The sequence below is a fragment of the Psittacula echo genome, assembly GCF_963264785.1.
Source record: "Psittacula echo genome assembly, chromosome: Z".
Taxonomy (NCBI): Eukaryota; Metazoa; Chordata; class Aves; order Psittaciformes; family Psittacidae; genus Psittacula; species Psittacula echo.
This window is the reverse complement of record NC_137742.1, coordinates 98,669,882-98,688,719: the sequence shown is the minus strand read 5'-3', so window position 1 is coordinate 98,688,719 and position 18,838 is coordinate 98,669,882. Positions and strand designations below refer to the sequence as shown.

Here is an 18,838-nt window from a genome sequence, read left to right as displayed (position 1 = left end):
GACTATAATACCCATTTTATGGCTATTGCTCTGTCAAGGTTTCACCGGAACTTAGACAAAACTGATTCACCTTTAAACTGTTCTACATAATTATTATAAGAAAAAATATGTGGAATAATATCTTAAGAAAATGTAGTTCTTCAGTGAAAAGAGTGCAATTAGTAGATTGTTTACTATTATTCAGACATTTTAATATTCCAGAAGACTGATGTTATCAGATCTTATACTTCTCTTTGGCTTTCTCTTTCAGAATGCAGATGTGCTAAAAAAGTGAAAAAGTACAACTTTAGTCCATCTTTACGTTCAAAGGAAATGCAAGAATGTTTTTCAGTCGTATTCCTAGCATTGTAAGCAAAACACAGAACAGTAACCTTTGAGAGGTTGGTTGCAATTTACTTGAGTAAATTTTACTTGCAGTAAAATTGAGATGTTTAAATTACAGATGAGCTTGGAGGCAATATTTATATTTGTATATTCTGAAGAGGTCAGGTCTGTTCAGTTATTGTATCCTTCATATCACTTTGCAATAGCATGGATCCAGTATGTGTCTTATTAAAAAGAGTTTCAAGTGAAAACCTTAGCACTTAACCAGATGTAAGAAGGTACTTTTGAAAACTAAGGAGAGAAAAAAAGATCAGCTCTTTTTGTCAGTTAATGGTCCTTCCAAGTCTGCTACTCAGTGCAGCTTAAGGAGAATGTAACAGACAAAGGAAATAAAGATGGACATCTTACATATGATAGGAAAACCTTCATGCACAGTCCACACACAGCCATCTTAAAGAGTTGGCTAGAAAAGAGCAACATAGGATTTCACTAAGATAGACAAACATCAAATTAAAGCCAAATTACAGGTTACTTTCTTTCCAGGTGAGGCTGGCAGATTGCATGCTGCCAGCCATCCTGGAGGGTTCAGAATACTGTACAGCAGGGCTGGGCCACAAGACTTGTAGAGTAAATCCAACCCTAACTATTCTATGATTCATGGAAAGGTAAGGCATAACAAGTTCTACATCTACATTGAACTATCAGCTTGGCATGTTAGTAATATTTTTGCCCCTTTAATGGAACTTCCTAATGAGATTTGAAGTTTTGTTAATTGTTGAGAAGTTCTGAGTATAAGCTAATATTCTTGCTTGTTACCTGATTGAACAGTCATATGTAACAGTTGAGGCACACATGTATGTACTCACGTTTAGATCTCTGAAGTATTCATTGTAATCAAGTGCGTATCCAACCACAAATTTATCTGGAATTTCAAAGCCTATGTCTGTAAGAAAATAGAATTATTTTTATACTGGGGTGGTGTAAATTGCTTTTAAGCACACACTTTGCATTCAGCTCGAGCTGTTTAAGAGTAATACCCAACAAATATATCATCTTGCTTTCAAGGTACTTAGCATGATTCATTAAAAATCAGAGCTGTAATTTGATGGCAAAAGTTAGAATCTGTACCATCCTCATCACTTAGTAATACAATTAAAATGCTAAGAGAATGTGTTTTAAGAACAAAATAATTATTTAAAACCTACTTATGAAGTAGTCTTTGAAAAGACAGACAAGGAGTGAGTAAAATTAGTTGCACTGAGAGTCTTCACTAGGGGTTTTCAGTTTGAAAACAAGGCAAGTTTAATGTAGAGTCAAAACAAATTCCATGTAGGATCCAAGCCAAACAATACGAATGTAATGGTTGGTTCTGTTTCCAGTATCTGGTAACAAACAGCCAAACCCATCCTCAGACCAATGGGGATAAAAGAAGGTGGTGGTCATGAAGTTTCAGCATGGGATAGCTGGTCATCAGTTTGGAAATTGTATGTATTTTCTCCCCATTTCTTTTTGCCTTCCTGAAACTTATATGACAATTCTCAGACTTCCTACATGAAGTGAGATTATGAGACACTATTTTGGACAACCGGAAAAACACAATGCTTACAGTCTGGTCTGTAACCTGGACTTCGATGTGTCCTTTTAACGAGCAGGCTGTGAAGCAAAGCAGAGAAGGTTATGTTTTTTAAAATATGTCTTGCTTTAAGATGTATACTTCACTTCTACCTCCCATCCCTATAAACTTTTATAATCACGCAGTTAAATTAAAACAATGAGATTATCGCAACAGAAAGAAGTAGTGTTCAGCCTTATAACTGAGGAGGAAGTTAAGGCACTCGTCTAGGTTCATTCTGAAGACCCGAATTACTCCATTGTTTTATATTTAATTATTTTAAAATCTGTATCCAAAATCATTATCTCCTCATGTAGCAATGTATCAGCAAACTAGATTAGCACAGGCAGGTAAGCATGTTCAAGTGGCATTTAGATTTTAGCAGGGAGGGAAGGAGAAGAGGACAAGCTATTGATTTCTTCCACAAAGTCATATCCATTCTTGCACTTCTGAACAAACTGAGAATCTCCTGGACAGTTATTAAGAGGATCATAAATGGTACATCAGACAAGAAGTGTATTTTCAAAGTATTGTGATTACTTGACAAACAGGTCTATTCCCCCAAAATTCCTTCTAGAGACCATCTAAAAGCAGATCTAGAATGCCACTTGAAGTAACCTTGCAAGTGCTGACAAACTCTTAGATTCTGAAAACCAGTATGACTGAAGATATTAAGGAAAATTTTGAGTGTTGTCATTCTAGTATTGAGGCAACTGAAGTGTTAGGAAACCTATGGAAAGAGCTGTATTTTCTTCAGACATAAGGAGGTAAGAAACAGGGAATCCATCAGACTTTATGGACTATGCATAAAGAGCCAGGAAACCATTTTTTATTCATTTTGAGAATGAAGGTGGTAGTAAATTTCCTAGTTTAATAAATACATATTTTTTTTTAGTTTTTTACCAGCTGCATAAAGATTGCCTCCTGCTTTTACTTCCACTTTTTACTTTGACTAAACCAAACCAAGCAAATACCCACCAGCATACACTGATTATTCACCTAAATGATTTTTCTATATGTTACATTACAATGCATTAGTAAGTGTCCATAACATTATACCTTACAACTTTTACCATCTTTGGTTCATTGTCTTTTAGTTTTGAAAGTAGGGCTTTCATTGTTCTACCAGTCTCAATAATGTCCTGAAAGAGAGACAAAAATAAATTGCCCTCTGAGACTGAAAGAAAAAACCGACTGTGAGTTGATTAATTTAAAGCCCCCAAACCAGTCAGCTACCTTGGCAGCACAGTAACGTAATAAATTATTTGTTTATATGCAAAAGCTAATAACTTTCAAAACATTGGGAAAATGTCTGTGTTTTTCCCCACTACCCCTTTCTTCCCTTCTCTGCTTCCCTCCCAGTCTTTACTTACCTCTACTACTAACACATTCTGGAAAAGATCATGTAGGGAGAGAAAAAATAAGGAAAGAAAATATTTACATGTCAACAGTGAATTACACAGTCAGCAGAAGTTTCCACTACAAACCTCAGTTACAGAGTTTTCAAAGGAGCCTGTCACTTTAACTACTTTAGTTATTTTAGTGTTTTCTGAATAGATTTTCAGTAGGTATTTATGGAAGCATAAAACATCTTGAGAAAGCCACCTATGTCAGGTTTTACATATTATTCTATGTATAGCAATAGCATTCTAGAACCATACTGCAAGAGTCAGTTTTAAGATGGTTCATTTCCAGGGATAAAATGGGATAATATCTGTGGGATAAAATGGGGAATAGAAGCATTCAGTACTGATCATGTTAAGTTTTCACTGAGACCAGTGAGAATTATTCACTGTTTCAAAGGATGGCAGTTTAAACCAGTGTTAAGTGGCTGCAAGTAAGTAGTGTCAAAAATTTAATAAAGATGGACTTACTGGAAGATACACTAAAACTGTTCTTTCCCCGTAAAAGCTGAATATGCTAATCATACCTTCCCATTTAGTGTACACAGTTCCTCGCCTACAATACTGATTTTTTCTGTAGGTGAATCATTCTAGAAGGAGAAAGAGCAGAGAGAAGACACATAAAACATTCTCAGAAGTGTTATTTTTTTATGTGTATGAATGGTATGTTGCTCTTGCGTTTTGCCTACCAAATGACACTTGCAAATTTACACAGCACTCCTTCAGTAAAGTAATATCCTTTTAAGCATCTGAGAGCAAGCACAGATTTGTTTTATAATTCCATGAAGAATTTCTAGGATATTGTAAACTCTTATATTTAGCAAAGGATAAATTTTGATCAGTGCACAGAGTTCTAGTCTTCACAAAGGGGAGAAGATAAAAACAGAAAAAAATGGCATAAGTCATTGCTTTACAATAGTTGGCTCAGGCCAACTACGATTGGTTTGGGTAAAAGATACTTGTTCTCCACACACATTATGAAGTCTCCAATATTGTCGATAGGAATAAAAAATAATGCTGAGAGAGACAATAAGCAAGTCTCTGATGCTAAACTCCTCTGCATACTCCCTTCCACCAAAGGGTGCCATGGTACAGACAGAGTAGAATCTGTGTGGAAACTGTTGTCTGGAGAGGAGGACCTTGGAAACCTGACCCTGGCTTTGTCATATTAAGTGTTCTACTATATGTTCACTCCTGTAACTATACAATATTCATCTGGTTGTCGGGGAAGATCGGTAAATCAGCATGTAATAAATTGAGTTGCTTTGAACAGGATATATACATAAACTCATTTTGAGGTGGAGTTTTCATGTAAACTACCAGTATTCAGAATGTAAGTCTATAGGGAGTCTATTTCCAAAGAAAATAAAGTTGCTTACACAGTAGCTTTTTATTCTAACAAAATCCACAGTAATAGGCACAGATTTGTCACCATTTTGATTTAGTGCTTTTATATGGTCCAGCAAATCAGCAAAGAATTTATAGCCTCCTTTAAGGACACAGAGTGCAACAATATGGTGGCTTCCCATATCTTGCATTATATCTCTAGCCAAGCGTTCTGTCCTGGAAGGAAAAAAAAAAAAAAAAAAGAAAACAAAACAACAAAACCCCCCAGGTTTTATAAGACCTGTAAAGTGTTTTATTTATCATGTTAGTTTGTCCATATGTTAAACATTGTCCATATTAAAATGTTGATCTTACAAATTGTGGCCATGTTAAGACATAGAAAAGTTAGTTACATACTTCCAGTTCACGAGATGGTGCCTACCCACTCCATTTGCCATACTGTTGATTTAATCCATTTATCTAAAGAATGCAGAATATGAAAGCTTAAAGATATTTGAGATAAAATGGAAACTTCACTGGGATTGTAGAGGAATCCTCTAGAATGCCCTTTGTATTAAACTCCAGAACACAACTATTATAGCTGCAGGGTTTCCATGTTTCTCACGGTCTATGCAGGGTAGGACCTCAGTCTTTTCATTTGGATGGAAATAGATCACTGTCATCACTATCACTATTTTTTGTTGTTTACCCTCATACCTGTCCAGGATGAGCCCATGAGGAATGAAGACTCTTTCTAAATCTTCTTCATAATGCTTAGGAATGCAAAATAGATTTTTATTATAGCCACTTTCTTCATCTTTTATCTGCAAGTGAAAGGGAAATAGTTCTGAAGTGTAACAATCGAACCATACAGGAAAAAACCTTCCAGTCTCTGACAATGTGGAGAAAGACTCCTGTCCCCACACACCCCAATAATGTGTCAAATATGTATCTGAGAGCTTTTAAACTTTCTGATAGAACAGTTCACAATCTGCCTGATAATTCAGGAGCTAGTGTGCTTGTCTGAGATTTGAATAGATACGTAACTATTTTACCCCAGTCGTAGTAAGAGAAATTCTCAACCATCGTGAACTAATAAAAGTAACCCCCAAAAACAAACCACCCTCTTGTATTCTCCTTTTCCCCTTCTGTGGAGCACAGCAGCTTGCTTGTGTGCTAGACAATCAAAAATTAAAATTATGGCTCAAAGCTTCACTAGTGGAAATAGGTGAACTACACACTGGTTGCGTTCAACAGAACTCAATACAGTGGCTGGTTAACAGACAGCACAGAGCTGTGGACTTGGTAATAATAGTTTAAAGTATTGCTAGCAAACAAGTTAACACCTGTGTACTCTTTAGACAGATGAATTGTTTCTAATTCTTCTTTTTTGGCATGTGGGAGATGAGCATATAGGTAGAAAGTTAAAATGGATGTAGGGAGCAGGAATAGGTTATCACTTGCAAAACAGCAGCCACAAAAATGAGATAACCAGTTACTGCCATTTATTTTTAACTTGTCCACAAATAGCCTACTTAATTTAAAGATAAATCTAAAGAGACAGATGTTAGCAAGAATTGCAAGGAACAAATAATCATAATACGAGGCAATGTATATAGAATTTCATCCTGGCTGAACTAGGGGTAATCTGCAGGTATTCAAAATTGATAGGCCTTGGTGTTCCAAGTTAAAATTACAGAGCAGCCTTGCAGTTGAGCACTGTTTAAATGTCAGCAGCACTATTTTGCCTGGTTTAGTTACTATGTTTTTCATGGTTGAAGTCAGCGAAGTGAAAGCTTAAGTGAATGATTGTCTTAAATTAAGCCTGTTCTTTATTCAGCTTGGAAAAGATGTGGGCAGTTACACTGGTGTCAGCTGTAGATCAGGCTAGACAGTAGCATCTATGAGCAGGCTTTAATATGGTGCAGAACTGGTTATTATTGTTGGAGTATTGGCCAGTGTGAAATGGGCTAATTTCTGCCTGTGTGAGGTTGCTAGTGGTGACAGACAGAAAACACATACAGGATATGGAGTTCTGTCAACATGAAGCTGTAACAGTGGGACATCATTAGAAGCATTGGTCAAAGTGAAAAGATGGTGCTTATTTGTTTATTTGGAACATAAAAGCATAATTCTCATTTGGAGTACAGAAAAAGCACATTTAAGGATAGTCACTGACACGATAAACAGTTTAAAAAGTGCTGAAAGGTGGGTTGTTTATTTTGTTGTTTTGTTGTTTTGGTTTTGATTTTGTGGTGGTTTGTTTTTGTTTGGTTGGTTTTTTTGTTTGTTTGTTTGTTTGTTTTTTTTTCAAGAGTCCCCATCTCTACTGCATTCTGCGTAACTGCAGCTGAAATATAATGACTATGCCACCTGTGAAATGACCAGTTTTTCTTTCGCCCAGTCATGATACTGATTGTCATATTTAGTGGATATCAGCTTTACAATTTGCTTTTGCAGCTATAAATTGGTCTTTCATCTGCACAGCGAGGTAAAGTTCAGCCTTGTTGATGATGAATTTCACTTTCTGCTGCATTTGATGAGAGGCAACACAACTGGCTCAGCTCGAGTGAGTGATGAGCTTTGTCCATGTTAATGTAACTATTGAACAAGGCTGATCTTGATGCATATAGGTGCGTGTAGTGATTACTGCTTCTAGGTACTCTGACAATGCAGTTTAGTACCTTCTGTTTGGCTAACAACTATGCTCATTGAGATTATTTTGCACAATGTCTGCCACATTAATATCTTGTTTGTTGCTGTGTGTGAAACATTTTTAAGTTCTGCTGAAAGGTTCATGAACAGAACCTAAAGGATTGCATCAATTTGAGCTCCACATCACCATAGCAACATCCCGCATATGCCTTATAGGCTCATAAAAGCATTTGTATTGTGGCACATGCTAAATAATACAGCAGAACCTCATTATAATAAAGCAATCTACTAAACTATTACACAAAGTCGTTAAATTTTTAAATCATAAGCTTATGAATTGGAGAACTAGTTGTTTAATTTTGATTCAGTCTCATCTGTTGTTCATTTACTGATGTAGTTTTCTGAGTTTAAGGAGGAAAAAAAATACCCAACAGCAATTTTGTACACTAAAGAGATTCATAAATAAGTATTGTTTCATCAGCACTGAAGGAAAGAATATGAATATAGGTATATTAATGTCAAATTAATAGTGTCATAAGTTTGTAAAAAAATTTAGTCTATTAATATGCCTCTGTTCTGAAAGCCATTTTTTCTCGTGAGTAGATGTAAGAAACAAGGCCTTTCATCAGTCAGTATTTCTAATGTTCTAGTATTTTGCTGAAGCTAACTACTTGTCTCATGCCCAAAGCACCCTTCAATTAAATAAGCAAATACGAGGCAATATGCTGTCTTACCTGCAGTCCACGAGCCATAATCTTTCTTTGAACTATGCTACCAGAGAATGAGTTGGTATTGTCACTGCAGTTTGTCTTGCTCTATTTTCATCTTGCAGTCAAATCATGACCTGCTTCTAAAAGGTCAAAATTGCCATCCTTCCTACACGAAGCATTACTTCTTTCTGCTAAAGCACTGACATCACAATCCTGAGTTCTTACTTAATCAGATTAATCAGAGATAAAATAGGCATGAGCCCTGCCATGACCAATCACAGAAAAGCTTTGGGGAACAAGAGGGATGCAAAAGGGAAGATCATGAATCAAATTAGTAGGAAGGTCTAGGTAAGGTAGGGTTTTTCTAATTGAAAATGCAAATTGGATTATGAGTTTAATTACATTTAATTACAATGGTAATTAAGTGGTATATGTGCAGAAGGTAATTTTACATATCATTTTCTTACATAATATCTGTACATCCATTGTTGTGATAAAGCCCACAGCTTTTTAAACCTAAGATGTTCCAAGTTGCTGTAAAAAATCAGTATTTGAATAAACAAAGCCATGTTTTTAAAGATGACTTGAAGCAAAGAGGTCTGGAGCTGTTGAGACATGGTGAACCCTGTCTGACATTGTTCCAGGCCATCCTTTCATAAAATGAAGGGGTGATAGTTCGAGTAACATGCTTCACATCATTTAAAATCAAATCTCACTGACATACACTGTAATCTGATTAGGGTACCAAACTGCTCTATTATCTGGGATTAACATGAAGGTTTTAGATTTCTAAAAATTAATCGTACTAACAAAATGAGCTAAAGCCAGCTTGCATGCAATGTTACAGAATGTTCTTACCAGGTTGGGTAAATTTTATTAATTCATCAAGTATTGTGTTTTCTTTGGGAGAGGGCACATTTATGAAACAAGATTTTTCTTTTCTCTTTGTAGTCTTACGGATGCTCTTCAGATTGTGGTTGATAACACTTGGGATAACAGAGAAATGCTCTTCCAAGTGGATTAATGGGCATATCCACAACTTTCAGTGATACATTAAATAGTAGTACTATTTGGGAACTACTAATGCCTTTCATACAGCTGGCAACACTTTCCTTCTACAAATTCCCACTGTATTCCCTACCTTACACATGTGAGCTCCCTATCCTGTGAAAAGCCTTGCTTTTCTAATTCCTAGTGTAACACAGTCCTTTCTCTCTGGGAGTAAATTGTGTTCAAAAACATGGAGAATTTCCTCAACAAAATCCTGCTTTGAAAGCAAACATTAACAAAACCCATACATGTAAAGAACAATGGCTTGAGCAGATACTCTCCCTTCATTATTCTCAGAAGCCAAAATGAAGGTGAACAGCAGCACTGACAAGGAACTCATGCAAACATGCATTGCCTTTGTAAGTGTTTGTGGAGTAAAGTAAGAGAAAAGGGGGGGAATCTCAGACTAGTTTGTGTGTTTTCTCTCTCCTGAGCTTTTCAACCCAGAGTAATTTAAATTTAGCTATGCTGAAAGGGTGTTGGAGCTCTAGAGAGCCCTGAATGGATGGTGCCATGGTAGAATACTAAGTGCAGCAGTATTGCTTATACAAATTGCCCATATATCACACCTACAGCTTTAGATTACTAGTTCTAGGATTCGAACTTTTTTTTCCCAATTACAGGCAAAAAAGACATATCTATATTTCATATTTGTTGTTTCTCCTGTAATCAACACACATTTAAACAGAATTTAGTGTAGTTTTGCCAAGATCAATAGTATGTGTGAAACTACTTTTTTAAACCTCTTTTTAATGAAGGGGCTAATTATTGGTACTATCTCAGTTTGCACTTTCCAACAGCTTAACTGAGCTGAGTTACTGAAATTACAGTGAAGAATACTGTGTGCATATCTGATATGATCTGTAGCACCCAATTTAGCTCTGCTCTTTTGTTAAATGCTCTGTTCTTCTCTATATTATGAATTTTTTTGTGCACTTGATCTCTGTATAGCAAAACCTTGACTGAAGATCTTACATCCTAGGCAGCCTTAAAATATTCTCAAGTGTAATATGGTCTGTCTATTAGACCACCTCTGTTGTGTAAATTACTTCTATAAATCCCTGAAGTCTTTACTGCAGGCAAGTTTGATTTCACATTACTCATATTTTTATATACACTGGACCTTGCAAAGCTTTGTCTCCTTTAGGCACTGTAGTGTTTGATCTCATTTGAACTGAGTCCAGTTCTAAAGTCCTGTTTAACTCTGTTTCAGGAAAAAATTGCAGAAAATCCCTCCCACTCACTTTATTTCTGAGTTTTTGCTGCACTGGGAGTATTGTCTGAGCTACAAATAAGCACCAACTTTTTTACTACAATCCGTGCTTAGAAAGAGCAGAAGAATTTCATTTATAAGTGGTACGTGCATATATATATATATATGCATGTATTATATAATTATAGTATTATTACATTTTCTTAGCAAGTACTGATTTCTCTTTAGAGAAACTGACAACAAAAGAAACTGTTGTGATATTGCTTTGTGATGTGGGCGTCTGTTCAGCTGGAATGAGATTCCTCTAATTGAACTGGGAAAATAAGTGTATTCTACTAAAATCCCCATAGATGGAAAGTGTCAGACAGGCCACCATGTAGCCTCCAAAACTTTATGAAAGGATTCATGAGAAAAAGTCAACAGCCCACCAGGGAGAAAAAAAAGCAGATTTTAGAACTATGGGAGACTTGGAATAGAAAAGTTTAGTGTTGGGAAAAATATATGCTTTCATAAAATTTAAGCTCATTCAAGAAGCCTCTGCTTACTCTATCTGAAACTCAGAAAACTACTTCCCAAATAATATTTGATTTAGGATTCTCAGTAAATTCCATAGAACCATAATAGTAGCCACATACCACTATCAGCTGGCAAATACTTGACAATCCAATAAATGTCTTAGTGGTCTCAATTAGTGGGCTGAGATTTGCATTATGAAAGTTACTGCTACAGTGACTATTTTTATTGTCCCATTCTGAAGGAAGAAAAATTCACAGGTGAAAGGTTCATGCTAAGAGAGCCCTTTGTCATTGCTGAATAATAGAATAGAATGTAGCCAGTTGGCGTCCTTACGCAGTGTCTCAGTTGTATATTATGTGATCATACTCCCATAGGAGAGAACAAAAAAGTGTATGTGCTTATGTATTTGTTCCATATAGGAGTCCCAAGTGCATCTTTTTTAAAGTAAAATATTTTGAGTAAACCACCAAGTGAATCTGCTCTCAATCTACTGCCCTCCTCTAAACAACACGATCCTGAGAGAGCCGGTAAGGTAGCCTGTACAAACAGACTGGAGATTAATTAGATCAGCACTGATAGCTTGATAAAACAGCATCCAGTCAATACAGAACAACACTGCTCTTGTCCTTGAATCTATTCTCTGAACTACTGAATCAATAATTACTTTTTCCAGGACATGATTTTGCTGTATACATACCTAAGTTCATTACAGTTTGAAGTAACTGGTCTTGAGACTAAGGTAATAATTTCAAAGGTCCTCAAGAAACATTTTGTAGTCACTAATTAAGTCCTGGCATTTTCTTTTAGTTATTTTGAATTGGAAAGCAGATTGGAAGTATCATACAAATGTTCCATTAGATTACTAAAACCTTACAAATAAAGCATCAGAGAAAGTGTCCACTAGAGGGAAGCCTCTACCATGGAAGACAGTATTTGCCAAAGAAGAAGAAAAGCCTACATTTTATGGAGCAGACTTTCCAGACTAAGAAACTCTGTGTTCAATTAATAACTGCACAGATATCTCAAAGAAATGCAAATACAATCAGGTAATTTAAAACAGGCGTCTTAAATATTTAGATCAGTTCTGAACTTGTACAATTGTGGATTAAAGGAAAACTGCTCTGATTTCCATCACTGGAGATTTGACCCATGGGCTCCATGTTCCAAGTGGCTAATAAAACCTTAAATTAAAGCTGATCGTTTGTATTCAGTGACTGATGTGTTATTAGGAAACCTAATTAATACACTTTGAAATGGCTCAACTTTAGTAATTTGGAGCCCATCCTAAATCTGTTTTTTGTTTGGCACTTTTAAGTCTAAGATAAGACCAGCTGCTTAATTGGTTTTTGTTTGGAAAAATCACACTGCACATCCCCTGGTAAACAGTGCAAGTTTATGATTAGAAATTAGAAACACTTTTGCTATTTTAGTCTTTATCACACGTACTCTTTTTATTATATGACTCTTACGTAAAAAATTTCATGGGTAAGAACATTCATGCTTTACTTGGCTCTTTTCTGTCCAATCTGAATATGAGATTTTTCTTATTTTACTGAAGCAAAAAGGTGGTAGACATCTTGACAAATATCGGATATTTATTAATGTTGTGCTTGGAAATGTCTGTTTTTACAACTCCTCTAATACCCCCAACATCTAGACATCTAGCAAACACAGACTGATTGATGGCAGAGCTTGAAGGAAACACTCCTGTAAAAGGTGACTCAGATTTAAGTTTGGATAATTCTTGAAAATACACTAACACAAATTCCCAAATAGACAAATGACAAATTCTGTAGGCTTACTCATTCTGATTGTTGACCTGGAGGAAATGTACAATATTTATTAGCAACGTCTTTACATCCATAGCATAAATGGTGGAGTAACTGTGTGAAGGAAACCTTTATATAGCTTTTGCTGCATTTGTTTGGTACGTAGGAAAAATGTTTCAGTCTCCTGTATTGCCTATGTTAGGAAGTCATTTTGAGAGAGGATCTGGTTAGTGGCAATAGGGCAGAGAGAGAAGGAATCAGGACTTCTGGATTTAATTCACAGCTCTGACATACCGTTTATTTGCTGTATGACTGTGGCCAATTTATTTTCCTGACTGCTCCTGTTGTACCTCTGACCTTCCCATGTGCCTGCTTTTCCCCTGGTTCCTCCTGTAATCAGCTGACCTTAGTTTTCTGAAACTCCTCTCCTGTGGGCTACATAGGTCATGGTTATTTTTGGGAAGGTGCCATTTGAGAAACGCTGTTGCTGTCATTAGCTAGTGGTCAAATTAATGCTTTGAAAAAAAGACCATGGTCTATTTATTTGAATGTTAAAATACAGTTGTTATAGTTCAGTGTGTCAGTGAACAAGCGTGAGCTGCTCCATAACTGTCATAGTGTCCAGTGTGCCTGATCATGTTCCCCCCACCCCCCAACAGCTGGTTGAATTGTTTTACCTAGGGAGCAATGGGTGGTCCAGGAAGCAGCCTGCTGTGCTCTTGGGGAGCTGGACTCATCTTCACTGCAGAGATGTTTAATAAAAATATTTGTTAAACAATGGCTTTATCTGAGTGTGTGATCACAGCTGTTTTATTTTAGCAATGTAACAGCAGTAACAATTAAATCCATATTCCTCCTTGGATATTTATTTTCCTGAGCTCATTCGTAACGCAGTGAAAGAATTTGGTGTGAATTGCTCTTTTAAAATAGAACTGCATGTAGTGGATTTCAGATTACTTGTATTACCTTTGTATGATTTTTCTATTACTTGAGACCTTGAAACATACCACAGAGAGGCCACATTTTAAAATACTCTAAAATTCTTCCCTCTAGTTTTTTCTAATCACTATTTTTAATTGTTAACAATGTTCTGTTCTGCAAAGCCATGCTTGACTATTAGAAAAACTAAGTACTATCTTCCCATAACAGCATGTAAGAAAAATGTGGATTATGCATTTTGATAAAACGAAAAAAAAAAAGCTCTTTTAAGATACCATGCAATTAGTGCATTCGAATAAAGATAGCTCATCTCTAAACCTCAATTTTGTAAAACCAAACATTTCAGTGTTGCCAGTGCCTTTTGTTGAGATGTTGATTAATGATGATGCTTTTGTATGAGCTTGCTTAGAAAGATTTCACTTCTGATACTCTTGTTTACTTATTCCAGTGGCTGGCAGCTTGCAGTGAAAGCCACTGCTAGTGGCAACTAGCCTTTGCCCACAATCAAAAGGAAACTTAGTGCTGGTCAGTACAGTTTCCTAAGACAATGGAGGGAACAAAATGAAAGCTAAGAAGCTTTTTACTGATTCTGAAGTTTTCAATTACTTGTTCAGATCTCCATTAAAGTACCGAATCTACTGGCATAGATGACTCTTTGGAACCTCTTTACCTAGTTAAGCCTCTCAATTCCGTTGGGGGCCCATGCCATTGTGAAGTCAGTAAATCCTAGTAAAAATTTTCAAAGAATCCTAAAACAGCCTGTGTTGTAAGAGACCTTGAGTGATCATGTGATCCAACCTTTCGTGGGGCAGGGAGCCTAGATGAGATTTTCTAGCACCCCATCCAATTGCACCTTGAAAATCTCCAGTGGTGGGGACTCTGCCACATCCCTGGGGAGGTTGTTCCATTTCTTATATCAAGATGAAACCTCTCCCAGTGCAACTTGTATCCATTGGCCTTTATCTTCTTCATGTGGCACCCTGTGAAGAGTAAGCCTCTGTCCTCTTAATGGCTACCTTTTAAGTACTGGAATACTGTGATGAGGTCCTCCCTGGGCCTTCTCTTCTCCAGGGAGGAGGGGAAGAAGACCTTAACTCCTTAAGAAGTTAAGAAGACCATACCTCCTTAAGTCTGCCCTCATTGGGTAGGTTCTCCAGACCTTTGATCATCTTCGTGGCCCTCCTTTGGACCCTCTCCAGTATGTTTTTTATACTGCTGAAAACTGTATTTCATTTCCACTTCCACCCCTCAGGTTTCATGCCTTCACTCTCCTTGCAAATTTCCTCTTAATCTAGTAATGAGAGAAGAACTTACCTTGTACTGATATCTTGTTATCCTATTCTCTAAAATAATTTCCACCTGGTTTTGGCATCTCACAAGTAGTATTAGAGCTTTTCCATTGTAAAAGCAGAATTTCGTTCTCTCCATCATCTACCTTCTTTCCATTCTCCTATGAGACATCACTTACAATTTCTGTCCATTCACTGAGTTGCCTTCACAGGAAATGTTTGGGCTCTCATTTCCTAATTCTGCATCATGGCAGCTTTTGACCTGGTTAATGTTTTCCTCCTTGAACGCTTGTCCCTGTTTTGCTTCTGATTTCATTGTCTCCTTCCACTCAACAATTTTTGATCTCTTCTAACATATTTTATTTTCTCACAGATTTTGTTTATGAAGGAAAGCTGTAACACAAATATAAGCAAAGTCTGCTTTCAGAATAATTCACTTTTATCCTCATTAGAGATGGGAAGACCTTAACTCAGAGAAAAAAGCTTGCATGTTGTAGTGGTTTAAGCTCAGGCCATATATCAGAACCATGCAGTCTACTTCCCCCCCCACCTTTCTTCCCTCCGCTCCTGGAGGGACGGGGAGGAGAATCGAAAGAATGCAACTCCCATGGATTGAGATAAGAACAGTTTAATAACTAAGGTATAACACAAATCACTACTGCTACCACCAATAATAATAATGATAAAGGAAATAACAAGGAAGAGAATACAACCGCTCACCAACTGGTACCTCACCCCCACCCCGCAGTGATCCAGCCCTTCCAGGAACTCTCAGTTCTACATCCTGGGCATGACGTGCTGTGGTATGGAATACCTCTTTGGCTAGTTTGGGTCAGGTGTCCTGTCCCTGCTTCATCCCGGCTTCTCCTCCTCCCTGGCAGAGCATGAGACTCACAAAGTCCTTGGTCAGGGTAAACATTCTGACCAGCAACTGAAAACATCAGCTTTATCAGTATTATTCCCAGGCCAAAAGTCAAAACCACAGCACTGCACCAGCTACTAAGAAGGAGAAAAACTGACTGCTGCTGCTGAACCCAGAACACATGTCATCAAAAGGATCTTCCAAGCCTGTTAATAAGGAAGAGCTATGCAAGTTTTTATGACACAGTGGACACAGCAGTTGTTTTTCAACCATTCTTAGAGTATGTCATAATGAAGATAAAAACCATGGCTGAATACTAATGAAGGGAAACAGCATACATTTTTCTTCCCTTAACTAGTCTTCTCCATATTTAATTAGAGTCTATGCCAAAACTGACATCAAACTAATAACTAGGAGGGAGCCATTATGTAACATTGTGTGATACCCTCATGTGACATAGCAGCTAGCTTTTCGTTTTCCTTTGTTGCTGTTAGCATGCATTTCAGAAAGTGCCGTCCAGCACTGACTGAAAAGAGAGGATGACTTTGTAGAAGGTATAATGCAGTAGTAATCAAGAAAAACCAGAATGTAAGACTGTGGGCTCAGATTCTGGCTGAAGTTCACTCAGTCTAGCCACAAATCTAAAAATGCACCACTGTATGGTGAAGCTGGAAAATCTCTAACATCTTGGCTTTTACTAAGAGAAAAGAAGAAAGTTAAACTCATGGAAGACAGCTGTGATAACTTTGGTCATTTCCAGACATGTTAAGTTTTCATTATAGAAATTATTCTTTTAATTATCTTCTTAAACAGCTTCCATTTTAAAACATCATCCACCATGACTGACTTTTCAAAAATTCATTTTAATCAGTAGGGGTCCAATTTAGGAAAGCACAGAAGTCTGCATCAAGGACTATCCTTGTTGAAGGCAATAGTTAAAACCATTCTTAATGGCAGGCATGTACTAAGGCTTCAGTCACGGACTGAAGTCACTGGCTTCAGTTGTGGAACTAAAGAAGTTTGAGTGATTCAGGCATAGAGTAAACTGGAACTGAAAAGTCCCATTTGCAGCTTTGCAGCCCCTCATCTTCTAAGAGATTGTCTGATGGCTGCACTATGGAGTGGCAGAAGGAAGGGCTGTCCGGGTGTCACGGGTATCAACTGAGACAAGATATCTTCACATTTTCAGTTCACGGAATTCCACAAGGATGCTGTCAGTAAGAGGCTGTAATAGCAACATTTTTGTATGGCTAATATGGTACGTATAGTGAGTCTACCCAGGAAAAACAAGATAAGCTATTAAAAGAAAAATAAGTTTTGGACAGCTAGGATGTATAATAGTACTCCCACACAGCTGTGTCAATGGGCTCAAAGCAAAAGCTTCTGTGTTGAGTTAAAACACACAGTATGTTGTTATGCTTAAGTGTACATTTTAAAAAATCCATCATCTCAAGCTGTGCTTCGTATCTGGAAGCTAGAAAAGGTTGAGGAATAGGCTGCCAGGGAGGAGCAACAGAAAACTGCTGCCTAAAGGGCAAGGAGTCAAGCATGGTGACATAGCAGGCAGAGCAGGGGCCTCACCAGCCAAGGCTTAGACCCACAGTACCTGACTGAGATGAGCAAAACAGACCTGGGGATGGGACTGGAGTCAGCCGGGAGTCCAGATCACCAGAAAAGGTTGTGGTGATGCGGCAGGTCCAAGGGCAAACTGGGAAGTAAATCCACAGGTCAGGCACAGTGACCATCGCACAAGTCCACAGCAACAAAATAGATCTGACTGAGCTGACGACAGCTACACATACGATACAGCTCTGACAAGGACTAACAACCCAGCCCTGCACTTAAATGGAGTCACTGGGCCCATGGACAGGGATATTGTTGGTGGCCCCGGGTAAGATTAGCCATAGCAAGTATTTGTCTTGCCTGTTTGTGCACACAGGGCCCTGACACAGGCCACATGTCATGAGAACCCAAACTACAGGGGATTTTCTCTTTAAAGAAACCCAGAAAAGTCATGCTTAGAGTTAATCAGAAGAGAAAATCACAATTAAGACCCACCTGCGATAGTTTTATACATAATAACTGTGCATGCTTGATATGCATACCTGAAAGACTGGAAAAGAACAACAAAAATAAGTTTTATTTGCTCTAGCCAAAGAGTTTTGAGATCACACAAAATCTGTTCAAACCAAAGGAAATAGTAATATCCAAAATCTCTCATATTACAATAAGCATTCAGGTTTAGCACTGAGGCTTTGAATTGGTTAACAGTTCAATTCAAGAAGCTAATCTGTTTCCATCAAATGCTTCCACAGCTGTGCATCTTCAGAGGAAGTGAGAAGATAAATGGCATGATCTTGAACAGGGCAGCTGGTTTGGATCCTTGTCCCCACATAGGCTGAAAGAGCATTAGAACTATTATTCTTACTGTAGGCATGTTCAGACAGCCCATCATCATAAAGTTAACAGAAAGCATATATATCTCTGAGGTATCCAGTGAACTGCATACCTCTTAAGCATTGTCAGAGATGTTATTTATATTCCTATCCCAATTTCTTTACTTTTATCATTATTCAAAAAGAATGTAAAAAAGGCCAATTTAATCTTTCATTAACATAGACTTTTCCCTACTGTAGAGAATAAACTTGGGATACAACAGAGTCTTATATGGATTTTTGCATCCTGCATCTGTGTATAGCAACCTTTAAGAAGAATTTGAGGGGAATTACTTGCTTTTCCGTGTTTATTTGTGTGAGGGAGTAATTTGTCATATATGTGCTGTCAGGTGTATTAGTCAGGATAATGAGGAACTGGGATAGGTCCCAGTAATGGAAAACAGACATCAAGCAGGTATTGTGAGATATGGAATCTCTGTGGAGAGATTCCCCAGGAGCTATCTCTCTGCAGTTAGTTCAGTTTTGGTGCAGCTTAGCCGTGACCTTGTTAGAAATAGGCTACATGCAACCTCTCGGGGAGTCTCCACACTGTGTATCTTCACTTCTGAGGGTTCTTGCTAGCTTTGATCCACAGTAGAGAAACGTACAAAAAATCCTTTTCCATTTGTTCTATTGCCAGCCCAGAGACACAGCCATATAAGAAAAGTATTTAATCACAGAAATCATTTCAGCTGGGAGTTGGGAGGTAGGCAGGTTGTCAGAACAGTGCAAACT

General features: G+C 37.5%; 1 protein-coding gene across 1 annotated transcript; it reads right to left on the bottom strand.

Annotated features, from left to right (window-relative positions):
• Nucleotides 1-214: 214 nt before the first annotated feature.
• LOC308232315 (hypoxanthine-guanine phosphoribosyltransferase-like) lies at nucleotides 215-17,413 on the bottom strand (the record flags this gene model as incomplete). The annotated part of the gene is made up of 10 exons (XM_080638388.1): nucleotides 215-262; nucleotides 1,191-1,267; nucleotides 1,931-1,977; nucleotides 2,996-3,078; nucleotides 3,310-3,327; nucleotides 3,867-3,929; nucleotides 4,719-4,902; nucleotides 5,383-5,489; nucleotides 10,929-11,044; nucleotides 17,275-17,413. 10 exons carry the CDS (start codon nucleotides 17,411-17,413, stop codon nucleotides 215-217), a joined length of 882 nt encoding a protein of 293 aa, XP_080494514.1.
• Nucleotides 17,414-18,838: the final 1,425 nt, after the last annotated feature.